Consider the following 26,449-nt stretch of genomic DNA (forward strand, 5'->3'; position numbering starts at 1 on the left):
TTCCCCATCCTTCACGATTTTTCTTCAAGAGTTTCCTTCGGCCTTGTCCTTGTTGTCGGCTCTTCCATTATCATTTTCTCTTCACCTCCAGAACTTCATCCTTTGCCAAGTCACACTTGGACTTACGTTGTCAAGATTACACATTTGGACTTACACTCTTGCCAAGTCACATTTGGACTCACATTGCTAAGACTACACACTTGGACTTACACAGTCAAAACTCCATTTGGACTTTGCTTTACTAAGATTACACTTGGATTTTGCCTTGTTGTACCTATATCCTGCACACTCACAGCGCATATCAAATATTACATTAACCTAACTTAAATCTTTGTCCAAATATCAAAACAATAAAAAGAAAAGAGAATATCGGCACAAGCCAATTGTATCACCCTTACAGCAATAAACCTTCTGATCCCTATCTATTATGGTTCGCTGATGGAGAACCATCAGCGAACACTATGCCCAAGATGCATTTTTAGCACATTCAACCAAACTCATGCAAGTCAACACATTATCCACTTTGGAACCCCACCAAAAGGAACATAGAAAAGGTCATTCTTGAGGTTTATAAGACATGAGGATCCACCTAGCCAATGCGGAATAACCATCATCACTTGATAACAAAGTAAGCTATCAAGTCAGCAAGTTGTTTTGCATCATTACAAAGGGGTTTTGAGTTAACTTCTATAAAGTTGAAATGAAATTAAAATCTTTCAATCACATTGATGAGGCTGTTGACATAGTTTTACGCCTTTACAACCTAGTATAAACTTTAATTCAAGAGAGCATGGGACCAGATTGGCTACACTTAAATGTTCTCAAGGTTACTTTGAGGTAAAACAATAGGGCATAAACAAATACTTGTATAGACCTCAAAAAGTTTGCCAAGATGGATATCATAGTGCTGAGGCCTAAGGCTGGCATTAGAACCGTTTCTAGATAGTCTTATCATGGTTGAGAAATTCTTTCAAGAACAAGATATTAACAACATTAGTCAAAAAGACAGATTAAAATAAATTTAATGAAGAAATACCAAGTCAAACTATCAAATGAAATTCCAGGAACTTCAAGACTATGTTTTCACTCCACGATAAACATCAGTGAGGTAACGAAAGTAGTTCATTAACATGGTCAACAAATCAGCAAGAAAATGGTTCATAAGAAAACCAACAAGGACAGGGTAACTTTTGTTCTTTCCATAATGGTGCTCGAAAGCAGCAATTTGCAGCAGGAAGCTGCTACAGAGGATACATATCAACTTGTTCTAAAACTTGGCGAGAAGTCCATCCACAGCAAGACAAGAAAGATTAGTGATACTTGGACGCATCATAATCAAAAAAAAATAAAAATTCGGGTGCTCTATAGTTGAAGGGAATCACGCAGATCCTAAGAGAACTACAACCAAGAAACAAAATGATTATTTATATGCTTGTTTTGACTGCTAGGATATCATATTTGCAAAACAAATTAAATTTATTTGACTTCAAAAAACGTGCCTTCCATGAGCCATACAAAAAGGCTTTGAGCATTGCAACTAGCATTGCATATTATTAACGTGGCACTCTCTAAATTATAATATAATTGTGCAAGATACTTTGTAAAAGAACCAAAGGAAACAACATATAAGAACAACACTTACAGCAAAAACAGGTGCCCATAGGCTAAGAATCGTCAGTGCATTATGATTGTCTGCAGAAAGTATTATTATCGTAAGGCAGTCAGCAACAATCTAAGAGGCTAAATTTGTCAGAATAATAATGCAAATGAAGAAGAGCATTCATGTCAGAAAACAGGAGAAAGAAAAACAAATTGGAATTTCTAGTCAAATTAAAGTAAAAATAAAAAACTATCAGATTTGAAGCATTGAGTTCAATATGAGAAAGTGCACAAACAATTTAAACATCTCAGTATTCTACCTGGCGACCTTTATGCAAACTATTCTTCACAGCAGTCAGTACAACAATTAGAGGTAGCATATGAGAAAGACTACTACAGCACTACTAATTGTGTAATTCAGACTGATACGAAGCTTTACATACAAAATGCAAAAATACATCAAACAAGAAAAGAAGAAAACACAATTTTACTATATTCCATAGAGTAGATAGTACAAGAGAAAAAAATAATGTTAAGAAAAAATTAGTATATCAACTTACTCCGAGACATCAGATCATGCCATGAGTATTGCAAGTCCCGAAAATTGACAATAGTTTTAGTTGGTGATACAAGTGGCTTGATCTGAAGAAAAAGGGATCTAGTGTGAAGATGAAAATGTTGCTAAACAAATAATCGGAATGCAGAAATAAAAGTAACTTTCCTGGAGAAAATAGGCAAATGAAAACTTCCCGCCAAGAATGACCAACCAGAAAAGTACATATCTGAAATATGAAATATCAGATCATCATCAAACAGCATATTGTTGACATGATCAGAAAAGCATTCAAAGTTCAAATAGAAACCAAGCAACAATAAGCCAAAGAAAAAAAAATAAAACTAAAACTCTAGACGTTAATCTACCTTATATATATATAAGGTCATATGATTAGAATTTAAAACTGCAAAGAATTATTTGTCATGACTGAGATATTGCAACAATAACTTATGAATAGATCACATTATGTTCATTACATTCAGTCATAAGATAAACAGATATCAAGATTAAATTTGAGTATTTATTATTAGAAACAAGTAAAATGCTGGTAACACAATAGACAAGAAATACATTTCAAATATAACCCTCATATCAATCAAACTAATTGTTGAATCATAAACATTCTATCAAACCACAAATCAAGTATGAGTGCTGGAGTGATCAATACAAAACATCACAAGGTACTAAATCTTAGATGGTCAAAGTTTCAAAGTAGAAATAGTTGAGAGGCAAGAAATCTAGGTAAAGAATTCGAAAGACAACCACCCAGGTTCAGAATTAATTGATAATCAAGATTTCAATGATGATAGAGGAAATCATCATATGCACCATTAAGTGCATTGAAATAATACATTCAAAAAAACATAAAAGATGGCTACATGGTTTTGTCCATGCTCCTTTCATACATGTTGCTAGGAAGAAAAGAGCTTACTTAATATAGTCAATAGTCCTCTCATACATGCCCTGTCCAACATAGTAATGTTCCTTGTTGGAGAAAAAAAAACAAGTGTCAATTACAAAGAACAAGAAGAAGGCACAAATTGAAAGTGGAAAGACAGACAAGAATGAAAAAAGATTACTTGGTGCAGCCATCTCACTAGACGCACAATACGCCAACGATAACATAAATCCGTTAGGCGATGACAGAATGGAATTCTCACAAGGAAGCCAATGAAGAGATTATATGCAGCATAAATTCCAATCATAAAGATATATATTCTGAAAGCAGCAGAACTGGAACCATCTTGCAGTGCTTTACTGAAACCAAGTGTACCAATTTGACATGCTTATTAGAAATTATTAATAAAGGGGTAATAAAACATAGAAGAAAAAAACACACAATACTAAAAGTATGAGAATATATTATGGAATTAAACATTCTGAATGAATAATCTGATGTGAAAGGACATACATATAAAAATAGCAGACAGCAAAAGAAGCAACTGAAAACCATAGAAAACGACCAAATATTCGGGTAACAGCTGATCGACGTGATGTTGAAAATGCTCCATACATCATGAGGATATCTAGAACACCTACATTACAAATGCAGACAGAATTTGAGCAACCAAAAATCTAATTGGTTAGCAGCAACATACACAGACAAGTGTATAAGAACTTACTTTCTATAAACTTCATCACAACATAAGTAGGACCTAGGCTAAGAACCTGCTTAATTGTCGTCGAATTCACACCATTATTGAAGGCAATGATTGTTAATCCCTGTAACATAAGTATCAACATGTGATTGAGAATAGGAAAAACAAAAGTATCAACATCAGATTGGAAAGATGTAAAATTAAAATGCAGAAATACAAAAAATATAAGATTCAATGATCTAAAAATAAATGATAACAATTAGTTTGGTAGATTAAATATGAGCTACTGGCATGGAGGGAAAAAAAACAACATAGTATTAGTGTTTGTATTTTAGAATTTGTTTATCTAGCTTTATTAAGTCCATCTCGTGATACAATCATTTCATTCATTCTAGCTGATATTTCACACAGACTAGAAACTTACACATATATGAAATTATTTTCTTTATAACAGACTCGTATTCCACTTGCTTCCTTTTGTATATGTTCTGAATTATGGAGGCTGGGTCCAATGGGTTTCAAAGATGGAATATGCTCCTTAAGATCCTTCAAGCTAACTAGCACTTGGGGGAAGTGTCCTAATGAGTGATTGAGCATTTGAAATTGGTTGGTACAGCCCCTTGAGAAACTACTCACAAAATGCCTTCAATGGATATATTAAAATTAAGAAAACCAAAGAAAAAAAGAGGGATTCAATCCAGTAGCAAGATTGGTACAAACTCAGTCCAGCTTTTCATAACTGATCCTTAGCTTCCACAGGACCATTTAAAACTGCGGCACAAAATCACACCGGCCACATGTTTTCTAGAAGCAACAACTATGTCAACCTAATCTGGTGCCAAATTAAACTAACAAAAGCACACAATTCTAATTTATAGTTCATTTTCCAGAAGATCAAGCATGAATGGTGGACAACTGTGCCTGAGTTAAAGCCATAGCAAAGCAAGTGACTTTGAATTTTTAAAATATTCAGATAAATAAAACAAGTTTAAGCCAGAACATTAGTTATCATGAATGACAGAAATAGTACTATCATGACTACAGAGACAATGTTTAATTTGAACCAAAATGATTCATCAAAACATACAAGCAGGAGAGGACTCAAATTGTTATCTACATTTTATCAAGAACAATTATGAGTAACATAGCAAGATCTGGGAGAATCGAAAAGGTAAACAGAAATGCAAACAAAATAAAGCATGGTACATAGAGACCTGAAACATCATAAAAAGAAAGATCCAGAGTCGATGGAAACTATGATAAAGATGAAGAAAAGTTCGGTGTTCCACAAAAGATGTTTTCCCATAATGCTTGCTTCCACCGGAAGATAGTATGCCCTGCAAGGAAGGATTTACCTTGTGTGTGAAAATGGCAAATAACAAGCAGCAATTCAATATCTCCAATGTACGCAATTTATATATTAAAAAAATAGCAAATATAGTTAAATGAATCCCCCTTAACAAGGAACTTCTATCTTTATATAGACATTTTTTACTCATTAAGGCAAATACACCTATTACAATTGTGTATTAACAAACAGGATTATTTATTAATGTAGGCAAGGTTGATCTCTCAATAGGATTTTAGGTTTAGGATTAAGTAGAGAATCCTAAATATGCCCATGTAATGGATATTCCATCAACAAGTGCAATATAATGTTTCCATTTTTTAAATTTTGCATGCTATCTGAGCTACCATTTTAGGGCCAGGGTTTTCCAAAGAGTATTATCCTGATGGGGAGGCCAATAGCTTCCCCGTCTCTCAAATTCCTTTCTTCCATGTGCTGCCTCTATCAGGTCCTCCCAATTCTCCATGAAACGATAACTCAGGAGGACAAAGTGAATCAGAGATGGCTTCAACTAGCACACACTAGAGAACTAACTTCTCAAGACATGGGATGTGCTTGTCGGCCGAAGAATGAATAATCAGTGAGATTTCTTACATCAAAGCTGAGCTAAACAGAAAAATATGTTAAAGAATTGTCATACCATTGTATTCTTGCTAGGCTTTGTGAAAAATGGTGAGCTAAGCATCCAAGGCCAACCCAGCTGAAAGCAACGAAGAGACCTAAGACAAGTATAATAAGACAAGTAAAAGTAAAATGAATCAGCAAATATTTCAGTGAAAAAAATTATAAAATTTCATTTACCCAGACTTTACTGCAATAAAAAAGCATGAACACAAGAGCATACCAAAAGAACTCGTTGAAATCATCATAGTTTCTCCAAGCTGAATGTGGTGCACGACCATTGTCATTGTTAGCAGCTTCCTACACATTCAAAATAATAAACACTAGAAATAAAAATTAAATAGTATCAACTATCAAGATTTTGAAAGTTTATACTAAAAATCTGCATTGACAGTAAACACGAAGTACATCTAAATAATATTATACCAATAGGATCCTAATTGAAGTTAAGAGAATTATTTATGGTCAGTGTTCTAAATAGATATCCCTCCCTTAGGCTTCATAAAGTTGTTTACAAAAATCTATCATTAGCATTATAAAGACAGTCGTCCACTATAACAGCTAAAATATACCAACATTAGATGACATTGCTAAACCACCAAATCAACTAACACAAAACCGATCTGTCATAGGCTTAGCTGATTAACAATGTTTCTTCAATCAGTCTAGAGGTCCAACTTGTATAGAGTACCAAAAATAAGCCAACATTGTCAACTATTTAGGATTAGCTATAGGATTATATCACCAGTACTCAAATGCAAATTTTAATTATATTATGTAAAGTTTTACTTGGTCTCATTCATCTAAAACCACCACTTATAGTTGATTCAACCAATCCAACTTCAGAATTATCTAAAGTTTTAATAGGAGGTAATCTAAATGGACATGTCAAAGTGAAAAATGAGGAATATGATAGGGTACATGGGGTTATGGGTTTAGAACGTGAAATGAAAAACGAAAAACTATATTAGATTTTGTGATAGCATATAACTTTATATTAGTTAATACATTTTTCAAGAAAAGAGAAAACACTTAGTCACGTTCAAAAGAAAGTGGGAATAATAAATCGCAAATTGACTTTTTTATGGTTAGAAAAATGAATAGAAAAATTTGTAAAGCTTATAAGATCATCCCATGAGAAAGCTTACTATCCAACGTAGGTTAGTAGTGTTGGATATATGTCTCAAACATAGTATCAATAGAAAGAAAAATATATACAACACCTAAAATTAAGTGGTGGAAGTTAAAAGATGGGAAGCAAAATATATTTAAGGAGAATGTAAGAATACAAGTATTAGGTGAATATATGATGATTGTAATACCAAATAAGATGGTATCAAAATTGAAAATAGTAGCTAAAAGTGTACTCGATGAGTCAAAAGAACATGCACCAAGTAAGGAATCTTGATGGTGAAAAGAGAAAATACATGAAAAAGTGAAGAAAAACGAACAGCTTATAAGAAATTATAGATTTATAAAAACGAGTAAAACTTAAAAAAATATATAATAGCCAAAAAAAAAGAGACTAAGAAACTAGTGAATGAAGCAAAGAATGAAACTTCTAAACGATTATATCAAAAATTAGATATAAAAGAAGGGGAAGAGGCATTTATAGAATAGCTAAAGTGAAAGAAAGGAAGATAAGAGATCTTATTCAAATAAAATGTATTAAAAATGGATATAATAGGATACTAGTAAACGATAAAGAAACAAACGAGCGGTAGAAGAGGTATTTTCATCAACTTTTCAAGACCAACTTAACTTAGGTAATTTAAGTAAGTCGAATGAATATAGAAATTTAAATTTTTATTGTAGAATTCAAACTTCAGAAGTAGAAAAAGCTTTAAATGGGATGCACAATGGAAAAGCCGTTGGACCAGATGATATTCCAATAAAGGTATGGAAGTGCCTAAGAAAACAAGATATTGAATGGTTTACAAAATTATTTAACATAATAATGAAAACGAAAAAATTGTCTGATCAATAGAGGGTAAGTATTCTAGTTCCCTTATATAAGAACAAGGGAGACGTACAAAATTGTGCAAACTATAGGGGTATTATACTAATGAGTCATACCATGAAACTTTGGAAAAAAAGTACTAGAAAAAATATTAAGGAGACAACGGTGACCGAAAATTAATTTGGGTTCATGTATCGACAATAGAAATTATACATCTTCTTAAACAGCTAATTGAAAAATATCGGGAGCAAAAACAAGATCTACACATGATATTCATTGAATTAGAAAAAGCTTATGATAGTGTCCAAGAGAAATTATATAGAGAATTCTAGAAAAAAGAGATGTTAACGTAACATATATTGAACTAATTAAGGATATGTACAAGGATGTAACGATCAAAGTAAAGACTTTAGGCAAAGTAACACTATGATGTATTTCCACTAAAGATAGGGTTACATCAAGGATCAACTCTAAGTCCCTATCTTTTTACACTAATTATGGACGAACTCACTACACAATTCAAAACACAGTACGGTGATGCATGTTGTTTGCAAATAATATTATTTTGGTAGATGAAAACGCGAAGGAGTAAATGTTAAATAAGAATCTTGACGGGAAACATTAGAAGAAAAATGTTTTAGGCTTAGTAGAATAAAAATAGAATATATTGATTTTAAGTTTAGTAATATTAGATGTAATGAGAAAATTGTTAAGATAGGAGATGACGAGTTGCGTGAAACCGAGAGATTTAAATATTTATGATCATTTTTGTAAAACGATGGAGGGATTGAGAGAGATGTCTTACATAGAATACAAGTAGGATAGTTGAAATGGAGGAGAGCATCGTGTGTTTTATGTAAAGTAGAAGATGCGAGTTGTAGAGATAAGAATATTAAGGTGGATGTGTGGACATACAAGGTGGTCAGAATAAGAAAAGAGAACATTAGAGAGAAAGTAGAAATTGCATCTATTAAGGGAAAACTCCGAGAGACGCGTCTAAGATGATACGGACATATACTTAAACAACCAATAATGCTCCAATTAGGTGATATGACAAGTATGCATATCAAACAAAGAAGAGGAAGATCAAAAAAGACTTGGTTAGCAACAATAAAACAAGATAAAATTTATTTAAGTATAGATGATATAGTAGAAGATAGAGCTCAAAGGCGTAAAAGGATCCATCTAGCCGACCCCACTTAGGGAATAAGGCTTGGTTGTTGTTGTATGAATATATTCTTCCTAAATTAATTTATTTCTCACATTTTAACATATAAAAACTCAGTCGTTCCCAAATTGTAATATATTCTAGTTTTATCCTTTTAAAAACCCCTTTATAATTAAATTCTATGTCTGAGTCTCAGGTCTTGAAACAATACAATTTTAATGTCATGCATGCCACATAGCATGCATCCAAGCATCCCATAATTCTCATGAACTTGTTACTTTCAAATATAATATTAGTCTATAGAAATTAAAAGATCATTTAAATCAAAATTTCAAAATAATAAAATATAAAAATATTAATCTATAAAAATCATTTAAATTAAAATTTCAGAATAATAAGTTAAAAAATATTACAATCGTCTCCATTATGTACCTTGCCAATACTAAAATGAGTATTATGCATCAAATGAGAACTAAGTTTAAAGTATCATTTTGTCATGGAGTATGGTCCTCCTAACAAAGTATGCTGACGACATCATGTAGACTTACTTTAGTGACACAAAATGAATTTAGAAGGATTTTATTATTTCTAAGAATTGAACACTTCTAAGTTACATGGCAGCAACTTCACCGTTATACGAAGGCTCCCCTTCAACATGATTTAGAACATGTCGATATTATTTTAATAGTTTTTATTCGTTTGATCTTTCTTTCATTTAGAATTTCCAGTACTAACCAGAGATGTATATTTATAGTTATTTTACTCAATTTTACTTTAATGCATTGAGATGAATTTAGTATAAATTTTACACCTATAATCTTCTACTACTTTCCATAATTATATAAATAAAAGTATAGAAATTAAATAATCAATTGAATTAGAAGTTTAATGAAACAAGTAGAATCATGAGGTGTGTCCAAGAATTACTCACGTCAATTAGTGTTCAATTTATTTAAGGGAATAATACTATTCACTCACAATAACTCTATATTAATAACATACATATTTTTGTTACAATAATATAAAAAATAAAGATTCCACTTCTCTAAAACATAAGAATATTGTCCAAAAGCTTTGTCGTAAGTGAAGTTTTTATCTTCTTTTATCAGTGTTCTAAATGACGGCTCACACGGCCCCCAAGGCGGGAGGGTGGAGGCGGGAGGCGGGAATCAACCGCACCGCCTCAAGCAAATGCGGTGCTTTAGGTGGTAACTCACCTCCTTTTGTCGCCGCCACACCTGGAATCAACACCTTTGCCGCCGCCATTTCTCTAATGCGACGCATTTGGATGCATCACAAGCCAAAAAGCGTCTATCATGCTCAATGACTAGGCGATGCTTTAGGCGGTAACTCACCACCTTCCACCATCGTCGCCATTTCACCACCCCAAGCCCAAATGCATCGTCCGAGTCCAGCAACATGCCCGAAAGCATCACCCTAGCCTGGCGATAGGCCCGAACACATCGGCTAATGACTAGCCTAGCAATGCATTCGGACGCCTCGCTCGGCCTGGTGACACACGCGTCACGCAGTCTTGGCGACACATCGGACTCGTTGCACAGTCGAAACAAGGTATGCGGTTTAATTAAACTTTAAGTTAATAATTTTAATCAACTCCTAGTTATAATTGGAATAATTTAAATATACTTAATTAAAGCCTAATAAAATTATCCCATTAATCTAATATATATGTATTTAAAAATTATTTAGTTTTAAATATTTAGATAAAAAAATATTTTTAATTATTATATTTTATTAAAAGTAAATATAAGAATAATGACTATTTATAGTATTATATATAAAAAATAGTAAAAAAAATCAAACCACCTAGGTGGTCGTGGTAGGTATCCGCCATCGCCTACCGCCATTTACTACACTATCTTTTATTGATATTCTTGTTAGTTCTTATATTAAATAAATGTCATCCATAGTTAATATTCCAACATAGTCCAAAATTGCTTTTCCAAACCTTTTTTATTTATGAATCTATGGATCAATCACTAGTATGCGATGAGAATGCTAAAACATGTTTTATGCGTAATTCTATCAACCACTAGTATGAGATGAAAATTGTAAGACAGTTTTGTATGATTACTATAATGACAATAAAAAATAGTGTTATTTAAAAAGAATTAGGTATTAGTGATAATAGTTGAAGATGGCATGACTATTTAAAGACAACCAATACAATATAATGTTGGACAAATTTAATTAATTAGAATAGAAGAAACCTCTAATAATAGAATTAAAAATGGCTATCAAGTATAATTTGTGAAATAATTTTGCATAGAATTCAATACAAGGATAAGATGCATGTAACCAAGCCTAAATAATTAGAATAATGAATATGATTCACCTGTCAATCACCATTCCAAGGTTTAATTGTCAACAATGAGTAACTGTCTTATTTTACAAAAATAAAAAAGACATGCATGTTAACTTTATTTTTACAAATGAGAATTAAAATTACTCAAGCATATCTTAGTTCTCAGAATTTTGTTAAATATAAATTCATCACCCAAACTCCTCCATACTTCAAATAGCGTAGCATCAAGTCCTACACTTATTGCTCCAATTTTATTCAAACTTCTTTTCCTGGTCTAATATATGTTATGAACAATTTATCATTCCTAAATTTTTTTTAAAGATAATTATCTAAAGAAAAATAATTAAATAGTAGGTGGCAAATATATTTTTCATTCCATATATCAAAATGATACAGAATAAACACTTTTATCAACATCAACCATAAATGCCATATGTAATACCAATTATACACTTGCATGTAATCGCTAGCATATATGAATGCTAGCCTACATTAAAACAAATAATATTGAGATAAGTAATGAAATTCAACACTGATCATGTTTTATACACTTGATATTACTCATGTCCACCATATATCAAACTATGGATGCAAGTTTTTGGTAAACAGACATGAGACCCGACCACGAACCAACGGTTCGGAACCTCGACCCTTAATCGTCCAAGACGATTACTTCACCACGATTCAAGATTATTATTATTTTAAAAAAATTATAAATTTATAAAAAAATTTAAAAAATGGCTTGCACTTATTTAAGTTACTTACATATCCCCTATGATTTTAAAAGAATATCCTGAACCTTAGAGTATCGTCATCAGTATTTTCTTATATCTCAGGAGTCAAAATTTGCTTGGGCTTATGATCAGTAAATTGAATATCGTGAGCCTCATTTGGATTTTCTTATCCGTCTAAAATTGAGATGATGAACCTCCTCCTTTCATTATAATTAAATAATTGAAATCGAAAACAATTGAGATTTCAGAATCAGAATACAGTGGAAATGATGAAGCTCTTTATTTATAGAATTTGGGGAATAACAAACACTAAATCGATAAAAAATAGTCAAATAATCTGAATTGCTAAAGAAAAAAACCCTCTCCCTCTCCCCCAAAGGTCAGAACCATCGATCTAACGGTCGGAATTGCTTTGACTCCTTTCCTTTAACTTTTAATTTGCACTAGTATAAACGAACTATTATGGAGTTGAAAGAAATTATTTACTTTCTTACTTTTGTGCAAAAGAGAAATATTAATTAGTCATTAAATAATTAACTAATAATTATACACGTTAATATGTTATAGTCTACGTGGATAGGACATTAGGCTCTCATCCAAAGAGACCTAGGTTCAATTCATGGACACACCATTCTTTTTAATGATTTTTCATTAAAAAAAAAAAAAAAAAAAAATACATTGAACCACCGGTTCGTTTTCCAATTAATTGGGCCTTGAACCATAACAGGCCCGATTGGGGGCCGGGCCGATTACGGTTAAGGCCCGCCAGGCCGATTGTGGTTAATGCCCGTTGAGCCGGTTATGGGCCCAGGCCCAGGTCGAGTCCCCAGCCCGTGGGCGGGTTTGTCAGACATGTAAAAGGCCTAGATATAAGTTGAAGTTGAATGAGTTTCACCTTACCATTTCCTCATAGCCTCACCCATTTCCTTTGTTTTGTCTTAGTATTCCCTTTGCTTGCCTTACCAAATATAAAAAGTATGCACCATTAGCACCATTAATTACACAATGGTACTGGATAGGAGAATGGGGATCAAACACATGGTTTGTGGAAACATTGCCACTGCCTCTACCACCATGGTAAGTGGTAAGCTTCTCATATACTCATTTAGTTTCATAATTTTGATAGAAAACTAAATATAAAACTCAATACTGAATTTTTACTGTCAAAATGAAGAAATGATAATTGAACAAACACAAAGAAATACATATAGTATGGAAGAATATTAAGCTACATAAAAGCATGGGACTTACAGCTGCAATTACATCATACAGAGGAAAAATAAGTTGACTGAGAAATGAAACTCCATCAGGTGAAATACAGCTCTTGGCAGACTGTGCAATAGGCTGCCGTAATATCTCCTCTAATTCTCTTGCCATCTTTCAACATTATAAAATATAGTTAGACAATCTACTAAAAACATAAGTCAACAAAAGAGGAAATCAATATGATAATCAATCAACAAGGTGAGGCCAATAAATAATGTGCACATCAAAAGTGTACCGTATCCAAGTTGAATAGACTGAAACAAATGTATAAAACACAACCCAATGGGATGGCACAAATGAAGATCACAAAACAAATACCACATAAGTTAAAAATAGCACTACACCACTTGGTGGAAGGGGTATGTATTCGTCTTACTTGATGTTGGCATCTTGGGCGACTACAGGAAGACATGGCTGAACCAGCAGATATAGGTTATCAGCCCTAGCTCCAACAATTAAAAATGTTTGATTTGATACTTTTTATTTCTTAAAAGTAACATCACAAAATTAGAAAGTGATAATAACATAATGTCTAATATTATCAAAAGAAACATAAAAGTAACATCACAAGGGATGTAAAAATACCTATTAGAAATAAATTTGAAATGAAAACATCAAATCAAGGCAGCCAACAATTTTCAAGCCCTTCAAATCAAGCTTTGGACAATATGATATTAACTAAGCAACTTAAAAGAACCATATAAATTTGATGAGTCGTTAAAAGAGTGAATCATGGAGAGAGACTTTGCATGGCTCTGTCACTAAGTCGGATCATAGGCGTGATACAAGGTAACAAGAGGAGTGTCGCCTTATTTCATTTGCATTCACTCAATTTAGAGTTGTAATTAACTATCCCATTATGTTGAAGTGAATGATGCAATTCGGGTGACATGGAACTGGACCAATCAAATGATTACATGCTGAACTGTGTACTGTGTATTGTCGATATGATATGGCACATTGCATACAGATATGAGCATGCTCTGTAACAGTGGAGACCAAAAATATTAACCATAAACAAAATATTTGACAATTTGACAAAAACACATGAAAGTAGACATGTAGACTAAAATATAGACAAATATTCATTTATTTTAATCTAGAATAAATAAAGAGACAAATTTCATGGAAGAAATATATGAAATGTTAGTTGGAAAAAGAAACTATGACCCTTAGTATGCTTCATAGTGAAAAGATCCATGCAATCAACCAATGGTGCAAGGAGACTCAGGGCTCCGGCTTCTACTTGTACAAAGAGTTATTATTGATTCTATATGATGAAACAGATGAAAAATTAATGCATCCAACACAAATATAGAAGAATTACACACAGACTTAAAACCAAGTTGCTAGTGACAGTTTGAGCGTGACAACATAATGATTCTGTTTCTAGTGAAGAATAACTTGTAATTGATTGCATCAACTTACATGATGAAATATGTAACACAAACATTCTGGAAGGAACCTAATGTTGGCAGCTTCTCCCCATATCAGGAAGTATAAACTAACATACAACAACTTCTTTTCCCTGCTAAGGTTTTCCATGCTGTAGAAAATTCAACAAAAAATCAATAAAATGAACCTGGTAAAGGAAAACATAAAGCATAATAGCAAGAAGATAGTCACACAAAAAGGTGCATACTTATTCCATACTGGCTGAAGCGGCAAATAGTTGCACCACTTGGTATAGTTCTCAAGAGACTTTTTGAAGACACTGGTTACAGCAGTTTCATCTATTTTCTGCCCAACAAATTTTCAATCTTATGAACAATGATGTATTGGAGTTACTTAAATGACAATTCATGGTTGAAATAAGCTGACGACTGCAAAAAATTAGTTGATAGATAAATGTTGTAAGAACAATATTAAAAAACTAAAAAATAAAAATAAGTAAATTACAAACTGATGAGAAGAAAAACAAAACATTGTACTTGCAGTCAAGATGAATTGATCCATACTACACCGATTACTGATGGCACAGCCCAGATGGAGTTGGATGGGTGAAATTTTGTGGTCTTTTGCTAGCAGTCAAGAGACCTGTATCAGAAGATACACACACTTTATCACCTTCTAAGTTGAAGTACTATGACCCAATAGCTAGGCACCACTGGGTAACCGCTACTAGCCATTTTTGCCTTTTCCACTACGCATACAGTTATAAAACCCATAAACCATCCCTTTCTCTTCTAAGCTAAAAGCATTTCTACTTGAGGGGAGGAAGGGAATAAGCAAAGGAAGAGTGCGAGAAGAGAAGTTTCCTTTGTTTTATCTACTTGAAAAGAAAGGCAAGAAGGGGAAATCAGAGAAAATTACAAAATTAGATTTGATTAAATTTTTATCCCACTCCAATTCCCTTTATATCTACTTTTGGATGGAAACAGAAATAGGTCAAGGAGATCCAAGTTGCTCCATTCCTTCTTCTTACTTTTTCTTCTTCAACCCAATAGATAAGGAAATTAATTGCTTTCCCTCAATACTTTTACTCCTTCCCACCTAAGTAGGCATGCCCTAGACCTCTGTTCACCTCTCAAGCTCCATACTCTTTCTAACTCCTAAGCACAAACAACTTTCTTAATCTCATTTAATCATCAACCATTTTCTCTTAATCACTTTCTTGAATGCTTCTAAAGTTCAGATATATTAAAAAGTTAAAACTATATGTGTTTGTTCTTTTAATTTGCCCTCTCCTAAATTTACTTACCTCTATTTGTAGTCATTGTAGGAAATGGAAATGAAGCAACAACATAGCGTTGCTATTCCATAATACACAAGTATAGAATCACAGAAATTAGAAATATAATATGGTGATGAAATCAGTTGCTATAATGAAGACACATGCCTAAAACAACATCTTGTAGGAAGGCATTCCAATGTTGTGCAGTTACGAGGATTGCACAAGAAATTCAATATGCAATTAATATTGAACTTAATGTAAGATTGACAGACATAAGATTGACAGACATCAAAACTACAGAAGTGTAAGTATGGATTTTCATAAAAGCAGCAACATATATTTTCATAATTTAACAAATCGTCATAAAAAGGAGAAATTTGGATATTCTGGATTTCAATAAACAAGTTTGCAATATTGAGTTTCTCATGTAATAATCAGGTTGCCAAGTATGAAAAACAAAGAAGATTATGGCAATAAAAATTCACTTTGGATGGTCCGTAAAGTGATCATGCATGTGCAACATAAAAGAGGTCCAATATCAATGTATCAACTGTCTGACCAACACTTACGGCCTATATTAGGTGTCACATAACAAAAGTTAAAACCAGAACATATCTATTACCTATATAACTAGCATCTTATCCAATTGTTTTCCACATACAAACCCAAAGTCAGGCCCTAGTAAACCATCCTTCAAGCATAAAGAATTGAAGATATAAATATATATATATATATATATGATTTTTAGCAAATATGTAAGATTGGCAAACACTGATATATGATTGAGCACTTCAAATTGCACAGATACTAGATAAAACAAAATGAAAAACAATTGTCTAAAAGGAGGTAATAGGAGCAAAGTTAACCAATATATGAAGTTCCTGTAAGAATGAAATAACTTACAGGTTCACTGCCTAAAACACACCCAAACCTTGACTGCTCATTGGCAAGAAGGTGAACTATATGTTCCCGTTGATTACTGACATTATCTTTCTGCATATCCACAAGATAGAAATAATATGAGTCAATAATAATAAAAGATGTAGTACAAAAAGGCCAAGTGTAATTACCTTCAGCTGCTAACTCGTTTGGTTTTCTAGATCAATTTTAACATAAATCCAGTCCATCAAAGTACTATTTGAATATACAAATCCAAATTCTTTATCAGAACAATTATATCTCTCATTTTGGACTTTCTTTTGATACACTGAGCATTCATTTTGAAATGCTCCAGTGACACTGACCAGTGATTAAAAATACTCCATACAAAAATTCATATTGCAATCAAAAGATTAAATGTGATGAAATAGGATGTTTGTGCCATTCTCTCACCTCAGTTATATCATTCTCATAACAAGCATCACAAAGGAAACAAGCCGCAAAAGAAACAAGTAAATAACAATTTATTTTTTATGATGATAACTACAACCATTGAATTCCTACACTCGGTTCATCTAGCAATGATTGAAACTTTCCAGAATGCAAACTGTAGTTATATGAAAGGGTTTAGATTGCAATTTACAAAAATATATGAAATATATTAGTAGTATCCATAAGTTGAGAATATTTAAACCCCAACTTACTACAACAAAGGAATCTCCTATTACAGTAAATATCAAGAATCAAGGTGCAAATTGCTACATCTGACATAAGCATGGTTTATCAAGAAATAATCAAAAAGGCCTTAATAATGTGATGCAAAAATTAGCCTGTCAAAAACATTTCAATCCAAACATGTAGAAGACGTTTATCTCCCTAGGCCACAGTAATGAACTACTAACATGCAACAAAAAAGCCTAAAAACGCAAAAGCAGTAGAGACTTCAAAAGGAACCAGAATGAATTTATTTTTACTAATTTGACATGGCAATTGTGATAAGAAAGAAAACCTGGAACCCGAAAACATAATGCAACAAGTCAAGCACATCAGCACTCCTTGTAGCAGGAAGTGAAAAATCACTAGGAAGCTTAGGAAGGTTGGCATAGTACTTCAAAGATAATATTGCTGCTTTCACCTTAAGGTCAAAAAAAAAATATCAGACAGAAACAAAATATATGTAAAATTTCCTAACAAACTTTGTCACCATAATAGCTTGCCTCTGGTAAATTGACAATGGCATTTGTAATGGATTGTGTATCAAGTGGAATAATATTATAAGGAATTACATCCTCAGTCATTGCAGCATCTTTTTCCATCACACGCTTCATCTGTGCAAGGTGTTCTTTGTGTATAACTAATTTGCTAGATGTTAAATAGCAAAAGAAAAGAGGTAATCAAATTAATAAACACAAGCTCCAGATGTAAACAACAAGAAACCTCTTCTGATATCAAATTCTGAACAGCATCAGGAGCCATCTCCCTGGTAAGCTCCTCCAGCACCGTTCCCAGGACTCTCAAAGTTGCAAACACCTTCTTTCTCTTTAAAGTCTTCCTTTCCAACCTGTAGTATTGCAAATGTAGCTTGAACAACATAAACTAAGAAAGGAAAGAGAAGACAATAGACTGTCATAATCCAACCAAACACATTGAAAACATAGATGTGGCAAAAAATGCCCAAAAACAAGTAGGTAGTATATTAACAAGAGTAACGTCCACACCAGCATCCCCCCACCCCCTTCCCAAAAAAAAAAAAGAAGAAGAAAAAACACACATAAAGAAAGAATTTAAAGCATAGTAGTAGTAATAATAATAGATGAAAGGGCTTAGATCATAGCATGAGGCAACGAGTCTGCCAACCTAAAGAGCCTTGACTTCTAACTTAATAAGCATGGCTTCTCCACCCCATTAATCCATCACTCTATTATCAACATTCAGTGAAAGAGAGTCAATTAATAACATTGGTTTCTACCAAAGCATACAACCCCTTTGCTGACCCAACCATGCTCAGCCCCAATGATTCAGTTCAACTCAGTCAACTAACTACGATTACCATCAAGCTTATTAGTGAAGAGCAGGGAAGGGCATGCTCTTACATCGCCTGATATGAGAACCCGGAATTACCAAGTCAGTGGGATTAGCTTTAAAGCCACATTAATCAAATATCAATTATCATCACCTATCAAACCAATTTGGTTCACAATACAGCATCCTGCTCACCATAGATAGTCAAATTTTTTATAAAAGCTAATAATCAATAGCCTAAATAAAACTTTCACATTTGACTAAGATGAAACCTAATATTTGAGAATTTTTTATAAAAGCTCGTTCTGCAAATTTTAAATGAAATAAGATATTAAATTTAGTTTGTCACCAGATAACTCTGCAATATTTAAATGTGTTTGTTAGTATCAAACAAAATATGCTCAAGAAATAATGCCAAGAGAATGATTTACAACGAACTCAACCAAATTCTCCTTATCCGTACATTGGCCACTGCACTTCAAGGCATAAGCTATCAAGGATACTGTATAACTACATTTAGCAAATAACAGAAGTAACTCCAGTAATCTAAATTGATCAACAAAGATAAGCCTCAAAGCAATGTTTTGTATATGACAGAAGGAATTCCAATGGGCAAGTACAAAGTTACAAAGTCTACATTGGTCCACAAAAAGAAGTCACAAAGTGCTGCATCTAAATTGTAGCAGGAATTTAAACTCAACACCTAATGATTAGATCCAGGCATTGTGCTAACTTTCTATCCATTCAAATAACTACACTGTGTTCTTGCTGTGTTAGGTCACTTCATGACAATCTCTATCTTTGATCACTTTCAAACTAAAAGTATATAGCAAACATATTATTTTAAGGGAAAAGTAGCATCCACGTCCAATAAATACAACAACAACCAAACTTTATCCCACTATGTAGGGTCGGCTATATGGATCATTTTACGCCATTGAACTCTATCTTCTACTATATCATCATTTATGCTTAAATAAATTTTATCATATTTTATTGTTGTTAACCAAGTATTTTTTTATCGTCCTCTTCTCCGCTTGATATGTGCATTTGTCATAGTTTCACATCGTCTAACTGGAGTATTTATTGGTCGTCTAAGTACATGCATGTATCATCTTAAACATGTGAGTTTTCTCTCAATAGATGTAACTCCGACTTTCTTTCTAATACTCTCATTTCTTACTCTGTCTATCCTCGTATGTCCACACATCCACCTTAACATCCTCATCTCTGCAACTCTCATATTCTACATGTGCTCGAGTCATAACCCAACATTCAGCTCCATATAACATAACAAGTCTAATTGCGGCTTTGTAAAACTTTCCTTTAAGTTTTAGAGGTACTTTAAGGTTACATAAAACACCCGACACTTTCCTCTATTTCAACCATTCTGCTAATATTCTATATAAGATATCTCTCTCAATCCCTCCATTATTTTGCAAAAATAATCATAAATATTTAAACCTCTCGATTTTACGCAACTCGTCATCTCCTATCTTAACAATTTTCTCATTACATCTAATATTGCTAAACATAAAATCAATATATTCTATCTTTATTCTACTAAGCCTAAAATATTTCCCTTCTAATATTTCCCACCAAGATTTTAGTTTAGCATCTACTCCTTCACGTGTTTTATCTACCAAAACAATATCATCTGCAAACAACATGCAACACCATACTGTGTTTTGAATGTGTGTAGTGAGTTTGTCCATAATTAGTATAAAAAGATAGGGACTTAAAGTTGATCCTTGATATAACCCTATCTTTAGTGGAAATACTTCAGTTACTCTGCTTGAAGTTTTTACTCTGGTCGTTACATCCTCGTGCATATCCTTAATTAGTTCAATATATGTTACGCTAACACCTTTCTTTTCTAGAATTCTCTATTAGAAACTTTTTCTAAGTCAATGAATACCATGTGTAGATCTTGTTTTTGCTCCCGATATTTTTCAATTAACTGTCTAAGAAGATGTATAGCTTCTACTGTCGACCTTCCAAGCATGAACCCAAATTGATTTTCGGTCACCGTAGTCTCCTTCCTTAATTTTTTTTCTATTACTTTTTCTCAAAGTTTCACGGATAGCACATTAGTTTAATACCCCTATAGTTTGCACAATTTTATACGTTTTCCTTATTCTTATATAAGGGAACTAGAGTACTTACCCTTCATTCATCAGATATTTTTTTCATTTTCAATATCATGTTAAATAATTTTATAAGTAATTCAATACTTTGTTTCCCAGGCACTTCCATACCTCTATCGGAATATCATCTAGTCTAATGGTTTTTCCATTGTGCATCCCATTTAAAGCTTTTTCTACTTCTTAAGTTTAACTTCTACGATAAAAATGTAAATTTCTATACTCCTACTTAAATTACCGAAGTTAAGTTGTTCATTAAAAAATTGATGAAAATACCTCTTCCATTACTCTTTTATTTCTCCATCGTTGACTAGTATTCTATTACATTCATTTTTAATACATTTTATTCGGATAAGATCTCTTATCTTCTTTTTTCTCACTTTAGCTATTCTATAAATATCTCTTTCCCCTTCTTTTATATTCAATTTTTGATATAATCGTTCAAAAATTTTATTCTTTGCTTCATTCACTACTTTCTTAACCTCTTTCTTGGCTATTATATATTTTTTTAAGTTTTCCTCATTCTTACAAATATATAACTCTTTATAAGTTGTTCATTTTTTCTTCACTTTCTCTTATACTTTCTCATTCCACCATCAAAATTCCTTACTTAATGGTGCATATCCCTTTTGACTCACCGAGTATACTCTAAGTTACTATTTTCAACTTTCATACCATCTTATTTCATATTAAAGTCACCATATATTTCACTTAATACTTGTACTCCTATATTCTCCTTAAATATATTTTGTTTTTCATCCTTTAACTTCCACCACTCAATTCTAGGAGTCATATATATATTTTTTCTATTGATACTATGCTTGAGGTGTATATCCAACACTACTAACCTATGTTGGATAGTTAAGCTTTCTCCAAAGATGACCTTACAATGTTTACAAATCTTTCTATTATTCTTCCTAATCATAAAAAAGTAAATTTACAATTTATTATTCTCACTTTTAAAATGACTAAGTGTTCTTCTCTTTTCTTAAAAAAAATGTATTAGTTAATATAAGGTCATATGCAATCGCAAAATCTAATATAGTTTCCCTTCTTCATTTCTCATTCCAAATTCATAACCCCCCTATACACTCTCATATTCCTTATTTTTCATTCCGGCATGCTTATTTAGATCACCTCCTATTAAAATCATTTCATTTGACAAAATGTTTGTAATATTTCATCTAAGTTATCCCAAAACCTTGATTTGGTAGTTCCATCTAATCCTACTTACGGTTCATATACGCTAATTATGTTCATAGTTTTATCACCACTATTATCTTAAAGGCTATAATACTATTCCCTTTTCTAACTACTACAACTTCATCTTTTAACGAACTATCTACAACAATACCCACTTCATTTCTTGCTTTACTTTTTCCTGTGTACCAAAACTTAAAACCCGAGTTCTCTATTATCTTTTCTTTCTTGTCTATCCATTTTGTCTCTCGTACACACAAAATATTAATTTTTCTCCTAATCATTGTATCTACTACTTCCATTGATTTACCATGAGGGTTCCTATATTCCATATTCCAAATCTTAAACTATTAATTTTCCTATCATATTTATTCTTATCGAACCTATGGTGTAAGAACTCTTACCTATTTAACACTGCATTCAAGTTCTCATGAAGATATAGCAGTCCTTGCTGATACGTTACAGTCAAACCCTGCAATGCGAACTCTTGCATATTTAGCACTACACCCGAGTTTTAGAGATGTAGTGGTCCTTGTCAAGAAGTTACAGTCGGACCTTGCAACGCGTTCCTTCCGGAGAACAACCTAATATTAGCACAATAGTTTAATGAATTCATTCATTAAACATTTGTCATAGTTTTAACATTGGCTGGCAACCTAACGCAACCCTCCTCTTTTATCAAAATACTAATTCGTCTCATAATCATTGCATCTACTACTTCCATTGATTTACCATGAGAGTTCCTATATTCCATATTCCAAATCTTAAACTATCAATTTTCCTATCATATTTATTCTTATCGAACCTATGGTGTAAGAACTCTTGCCTATTTAACACTGCATTCAAGTTCTCATGAAGATGTAGCAGTCCTTACTGATACGTTACAGTCAAACCCTGCAATGTGAACTCTTGCATATTTAGCACTACACCCGAGTTTTGGAGATGTAGTAGTCCTTGTCAAGACGTTATAGTCGGACCTTGCAACGCGTTCCTTCCGGGGAACAACCTAGTATTAGCACAATAGTTTAATGAATTCATTCATTAAACATTTGTCATAGTTTTAACGTTGGCTGGCAACCTAATGCAACCCTCCTCTTTTATCCGAACTTGGGATTGACCATGACTAGTTCAATGAATCATAAAAAAAAAAGTTCAAGTCATTTTGTAAAGCCCCCGTACCTGATGATGTACTTTGCCTAACCATCACTTAGGCTAGAGGATGATGAAATGTAGAGAGAAGTGTATTAAGGAAAGATTGGCTGTTTAAGGCAGTTTATTTTATCTTACAACATAAATCAATATCAATTTCAAATTTCTCCATGCATAGATATGAATACAAACCATTAATGACAAAAAAAAATTTAAAAAAATGTGCCTAATTATAAAAACCATTGATATACAAATAATAGAAAACACATACTCTCCAAGGTTGCCACTAAAAACACCCGACTCCCTCATCTTCATCTCATCTTCACGCAATTCATCAACTTTGTTCTTCTCTCTGTAATGTTTATAGAATTCCTGTAAACGAGCAATGTCCTGGCTACGATCTATTGTTCGACCATCCCTCTTGGCAAGTTTTTGCTGTAAAATTTTAGGTCAAAATATATGTTAAAGAGAATCAAATATCTAATTGCTCACAAGTAGACGATCAGCATACAATAACTAGTAGAAGAAGCCAATTTCATAGTCACAACAACATGACAATTGGACATGGGGAAGTGCAGATGAAATTGGCTAAGCATCCAAAATTGAAAACGGACAAAACAAAGCAGGCCAATTGAAACCAAACTGAAAGGACTCAATTTATCAGTTTATTATGTATTATGTTCAGGTCAAGTTTGGAAAATATGAAATATTTCGATTCCTGTTTGGAGCGATGGTAGACTAATAGGATCAAAGCAAATATAAAGGATATATATGTGTATATATATATAAAGTTTCAGTTTGAAAATTTTTCTAATAAACTGAAGCTCAGTTTCAGTTCAGTTTGAAGTTTCTCTAATAAACCTATGAAAAAGCCCTGTCCACTCCAACAAGTGATAGCTGGTCCAGATGTACTACGAGATAGATTAAGTCTATTGTGAGGAAATTCTAACAAGTTGCAGAAAAATAGCATGTTAAAAGTTGTACCTTTATGACTGACATCAAGCCAGTTTTGAATTGTAGCACACCTCTACCCTCGCTGTTAGGATCCAAATTTTGTGCCAAGGAATATGCATGCTCACATACTGCAGCAGATGCACCAAAGTCAAAATAGGCAATGTTATCACTGTCATGTTACTAAAATATGAACAAGTAAAAAATCTCATGATAAAATTAAACAATGAAAATACTATATTGTTCCAACGCTTATTATAAAAGATTACAACTATTTGAGTAAGATGTGAATTAGCAAAATGGATGAATAATCAGCATATAATTCACCATTGGAACATGCATCTTCATTAGTTAATCAATGTGAAAGATTGGAGAACAGAAGAAAGACAAGGCAGGTGAAAGGAAGATGGGTTAAACCGTGACCAGAACTGGTGATGCCGATATCGTTTGTCAATATGAGTTGGCACTGGGTTAACAGTCCAGAATGCCAAGATTATTCAGTAATGGTTGGAATATAACACTTCAGAAAAAAAAAGTAGGGGCTTGAACAAGTTGATATCCAGAGGATATTTAATCAAAGAAACATTAGTAGATGAAACAACAATCAAGAAGGCTAAAGGAATCGTTCTAAAGAAGGGAAGAGGATACCCATCGAATTCATCAAGAATAGATCAATAGCTCAACCAAGTCATAATTTCATAAAAAATATTTAACATCATCAAATATTTTCAACAAAGTATTGGTTATGTCTGCTAGATCAGACTACTGTCATAAGAAAAGTGTATAACATTGAGCAGTAACGTCAGCAACAATGAAAATAATTTTAAAGGGTCTCAGAACTAGTTCAAGCGACTTCAATAAATTAGAGAATCAAATGTGAAATGGTAAGTATAAAGAAGTAAACGATCCCAAATAAACTGTTGGGCCTTGCAACTAGAGTACTAAGTAGCAGTAAGGAGACCGCACACTCACAAACACCAAGGTCAAAAAGACTGAACTTACAAATTCTCGCAATGTTAGGGTCCTCATCTTCAATCTCGTCTGCCGCTCTCAATATCTCGTCGATATGTGTGTTGTTTGTCAGGGAGGACGGGACATTTCCTGCGACGCCACTGACGGGCTGCTGCTCGCTAACGACTACGCCCAACCGCTCCAGGCGCAACGCTGCCCTGACCAGCCTCTCCCAGTTGGTCTCCGGCGTCCTCATTTCCGTTGGAGAACCTAGAACGACAACATATAAGGGTAAGAATGCTGCACAAAAGAAGAATCACGAAAGACACAGACTCTACAGAAGAGAAGACAACGGAATCTTACGCGGAGAAGGGAGGAGCGAGGGATTGTAGGAAGATTACGAATGCTTGGAAAAACCCTAGAAAATAAGAGATTTCGCAGCTGAGAACGATAGGGAGGATGTTCAATGCAGCAGAGCGGCACGTCTTACAAAGAAACAGATCTGGTAGCGAGAAGGGGACGGGATCTGAGGAGGAGAAGGAAAGTGCTTCCTTCGCCCCGAAGCTTTCACGGGAGGAGAAAGGGGGAGTAGAGGGAGGGAATGAAGTCGGGTTGACGCGTTAAGGAAGAAGCAAACCGAAACCGTCCGGCTCACGGACCTTTTGGAGTTGGCTCAAAAAAGTATTTAAATCGTATTCAAAATTATTAAATTTGACCCGAAGTTATGGCCTCAACTTAAATATGTTATCTTAAGTCAAATTTAGTCCTCAAGACTCAACACGGTTGAAGATACATGATGTTTTAGCTGAGAGATCCAGGATTTAATTTTTAAGATATCATGGTCTGAGGTTAAAGTCTTTATCATACGCTTTCAACTAACTATATATCTGTATTTAGATCCATTATTTTTATTTAATATTTTTATATGTTTATATTTTTCATCCTATTTTATGATATAAAAAATTGATTTGAATACGTTTGAATGAAAATATGAATAATAAAAATTTAATTATTTTGAATTATAATTTCATACTGATAGAACATAAATGAGTTTAAATAAAATCTAAATTAACTTGAGTTAAAATTATTTCTAAAAATATTAAATCAAATTTAAATATCATATATATTTTTTAAGTTCAAACTTAGAAATTAACATTTTATATTATTTGATTTAATGATGTGTGTTCATATCCCAGTGAAAATTGAGAATTGAGAATGGTAAAATTTATAAAATAATAATAATTCTAAAAAATATAATACAACAATATTTTAGTATTTTTTTAATTATTTATGAGATTTTTTT

General features: G+C 32.9%; 1 protein-coding gene across 1 annotated transcript; it reads right to left on the reverse strand.

The window, feature by feature from the left end:
- Positions 1 to 1,075: 1,075 nt before the first annotated feature.
- LOC121978190 (callose synthase 9-like) lies at positions 1,076 to 25,790 on the reverse strand. Its single transcript, XM_042530566.1, has 23 exons — positions 25,637 to 25,790; positions 25,510 to 25,564; positions 25,198 to 25,416; positions 24,229 to 24,326; positions 23,516 to 23,679; positions 18,167 to 18,290; positions 17,947 to 18,057; positions 17,739 to 17,864; positions 16,754 to 16,843; positions 14,819 to 14,916; positions 14,605 to 14,722; positions 13,162 to 13,287; positions 5,946 to 6,022; positions 5,742 to 5,820; positions 4,968 to 5,090; positions 3,778 to 3,877; positions 3,567 to 3,690; positions 3,235 to 3,412; positions 3,087 to 3,139; positions 2,321 to 2,381; positions 2,160 to 2,241; positions 1,611 to 1,692; positions 1,076 to 1,238 (listed from the first exon to the last, which is right to left on the reverse strand). The coding sequence occupies exons 3-23, from the start codon at positions 25,400 to 25,402 to the stop codon at positions 1,076 to 1,078; spliced, it is 2,382 nt and encodes a 793-aa protein (XP_042386500.1). The 5' UTR covers positions 25,403 to 25,416; positions 25,510 to 25,564; positions 25,637 to 25,790.
- Between the last annotated feature and the right edge of the window lie 659 nt (positions 25,791 to 26,449).

Source organism: Zingiber officinale, chromosome 4B (genome assembly GCF_018446385.1).
Source record: "Zingiber officinale cultivar Zhangliang chromosome 4B, Zo_v1.1, whole genome shotgun sequence".
In the NCBI taxonomy this organism is placed as follows: domain Eukaryota; kingdom Viridiplantae; phylum Streptophyta; class Magnoliopsida; order Zingiberales; family Zingiberaceae; genus Zingiber; species Zingiber officinale.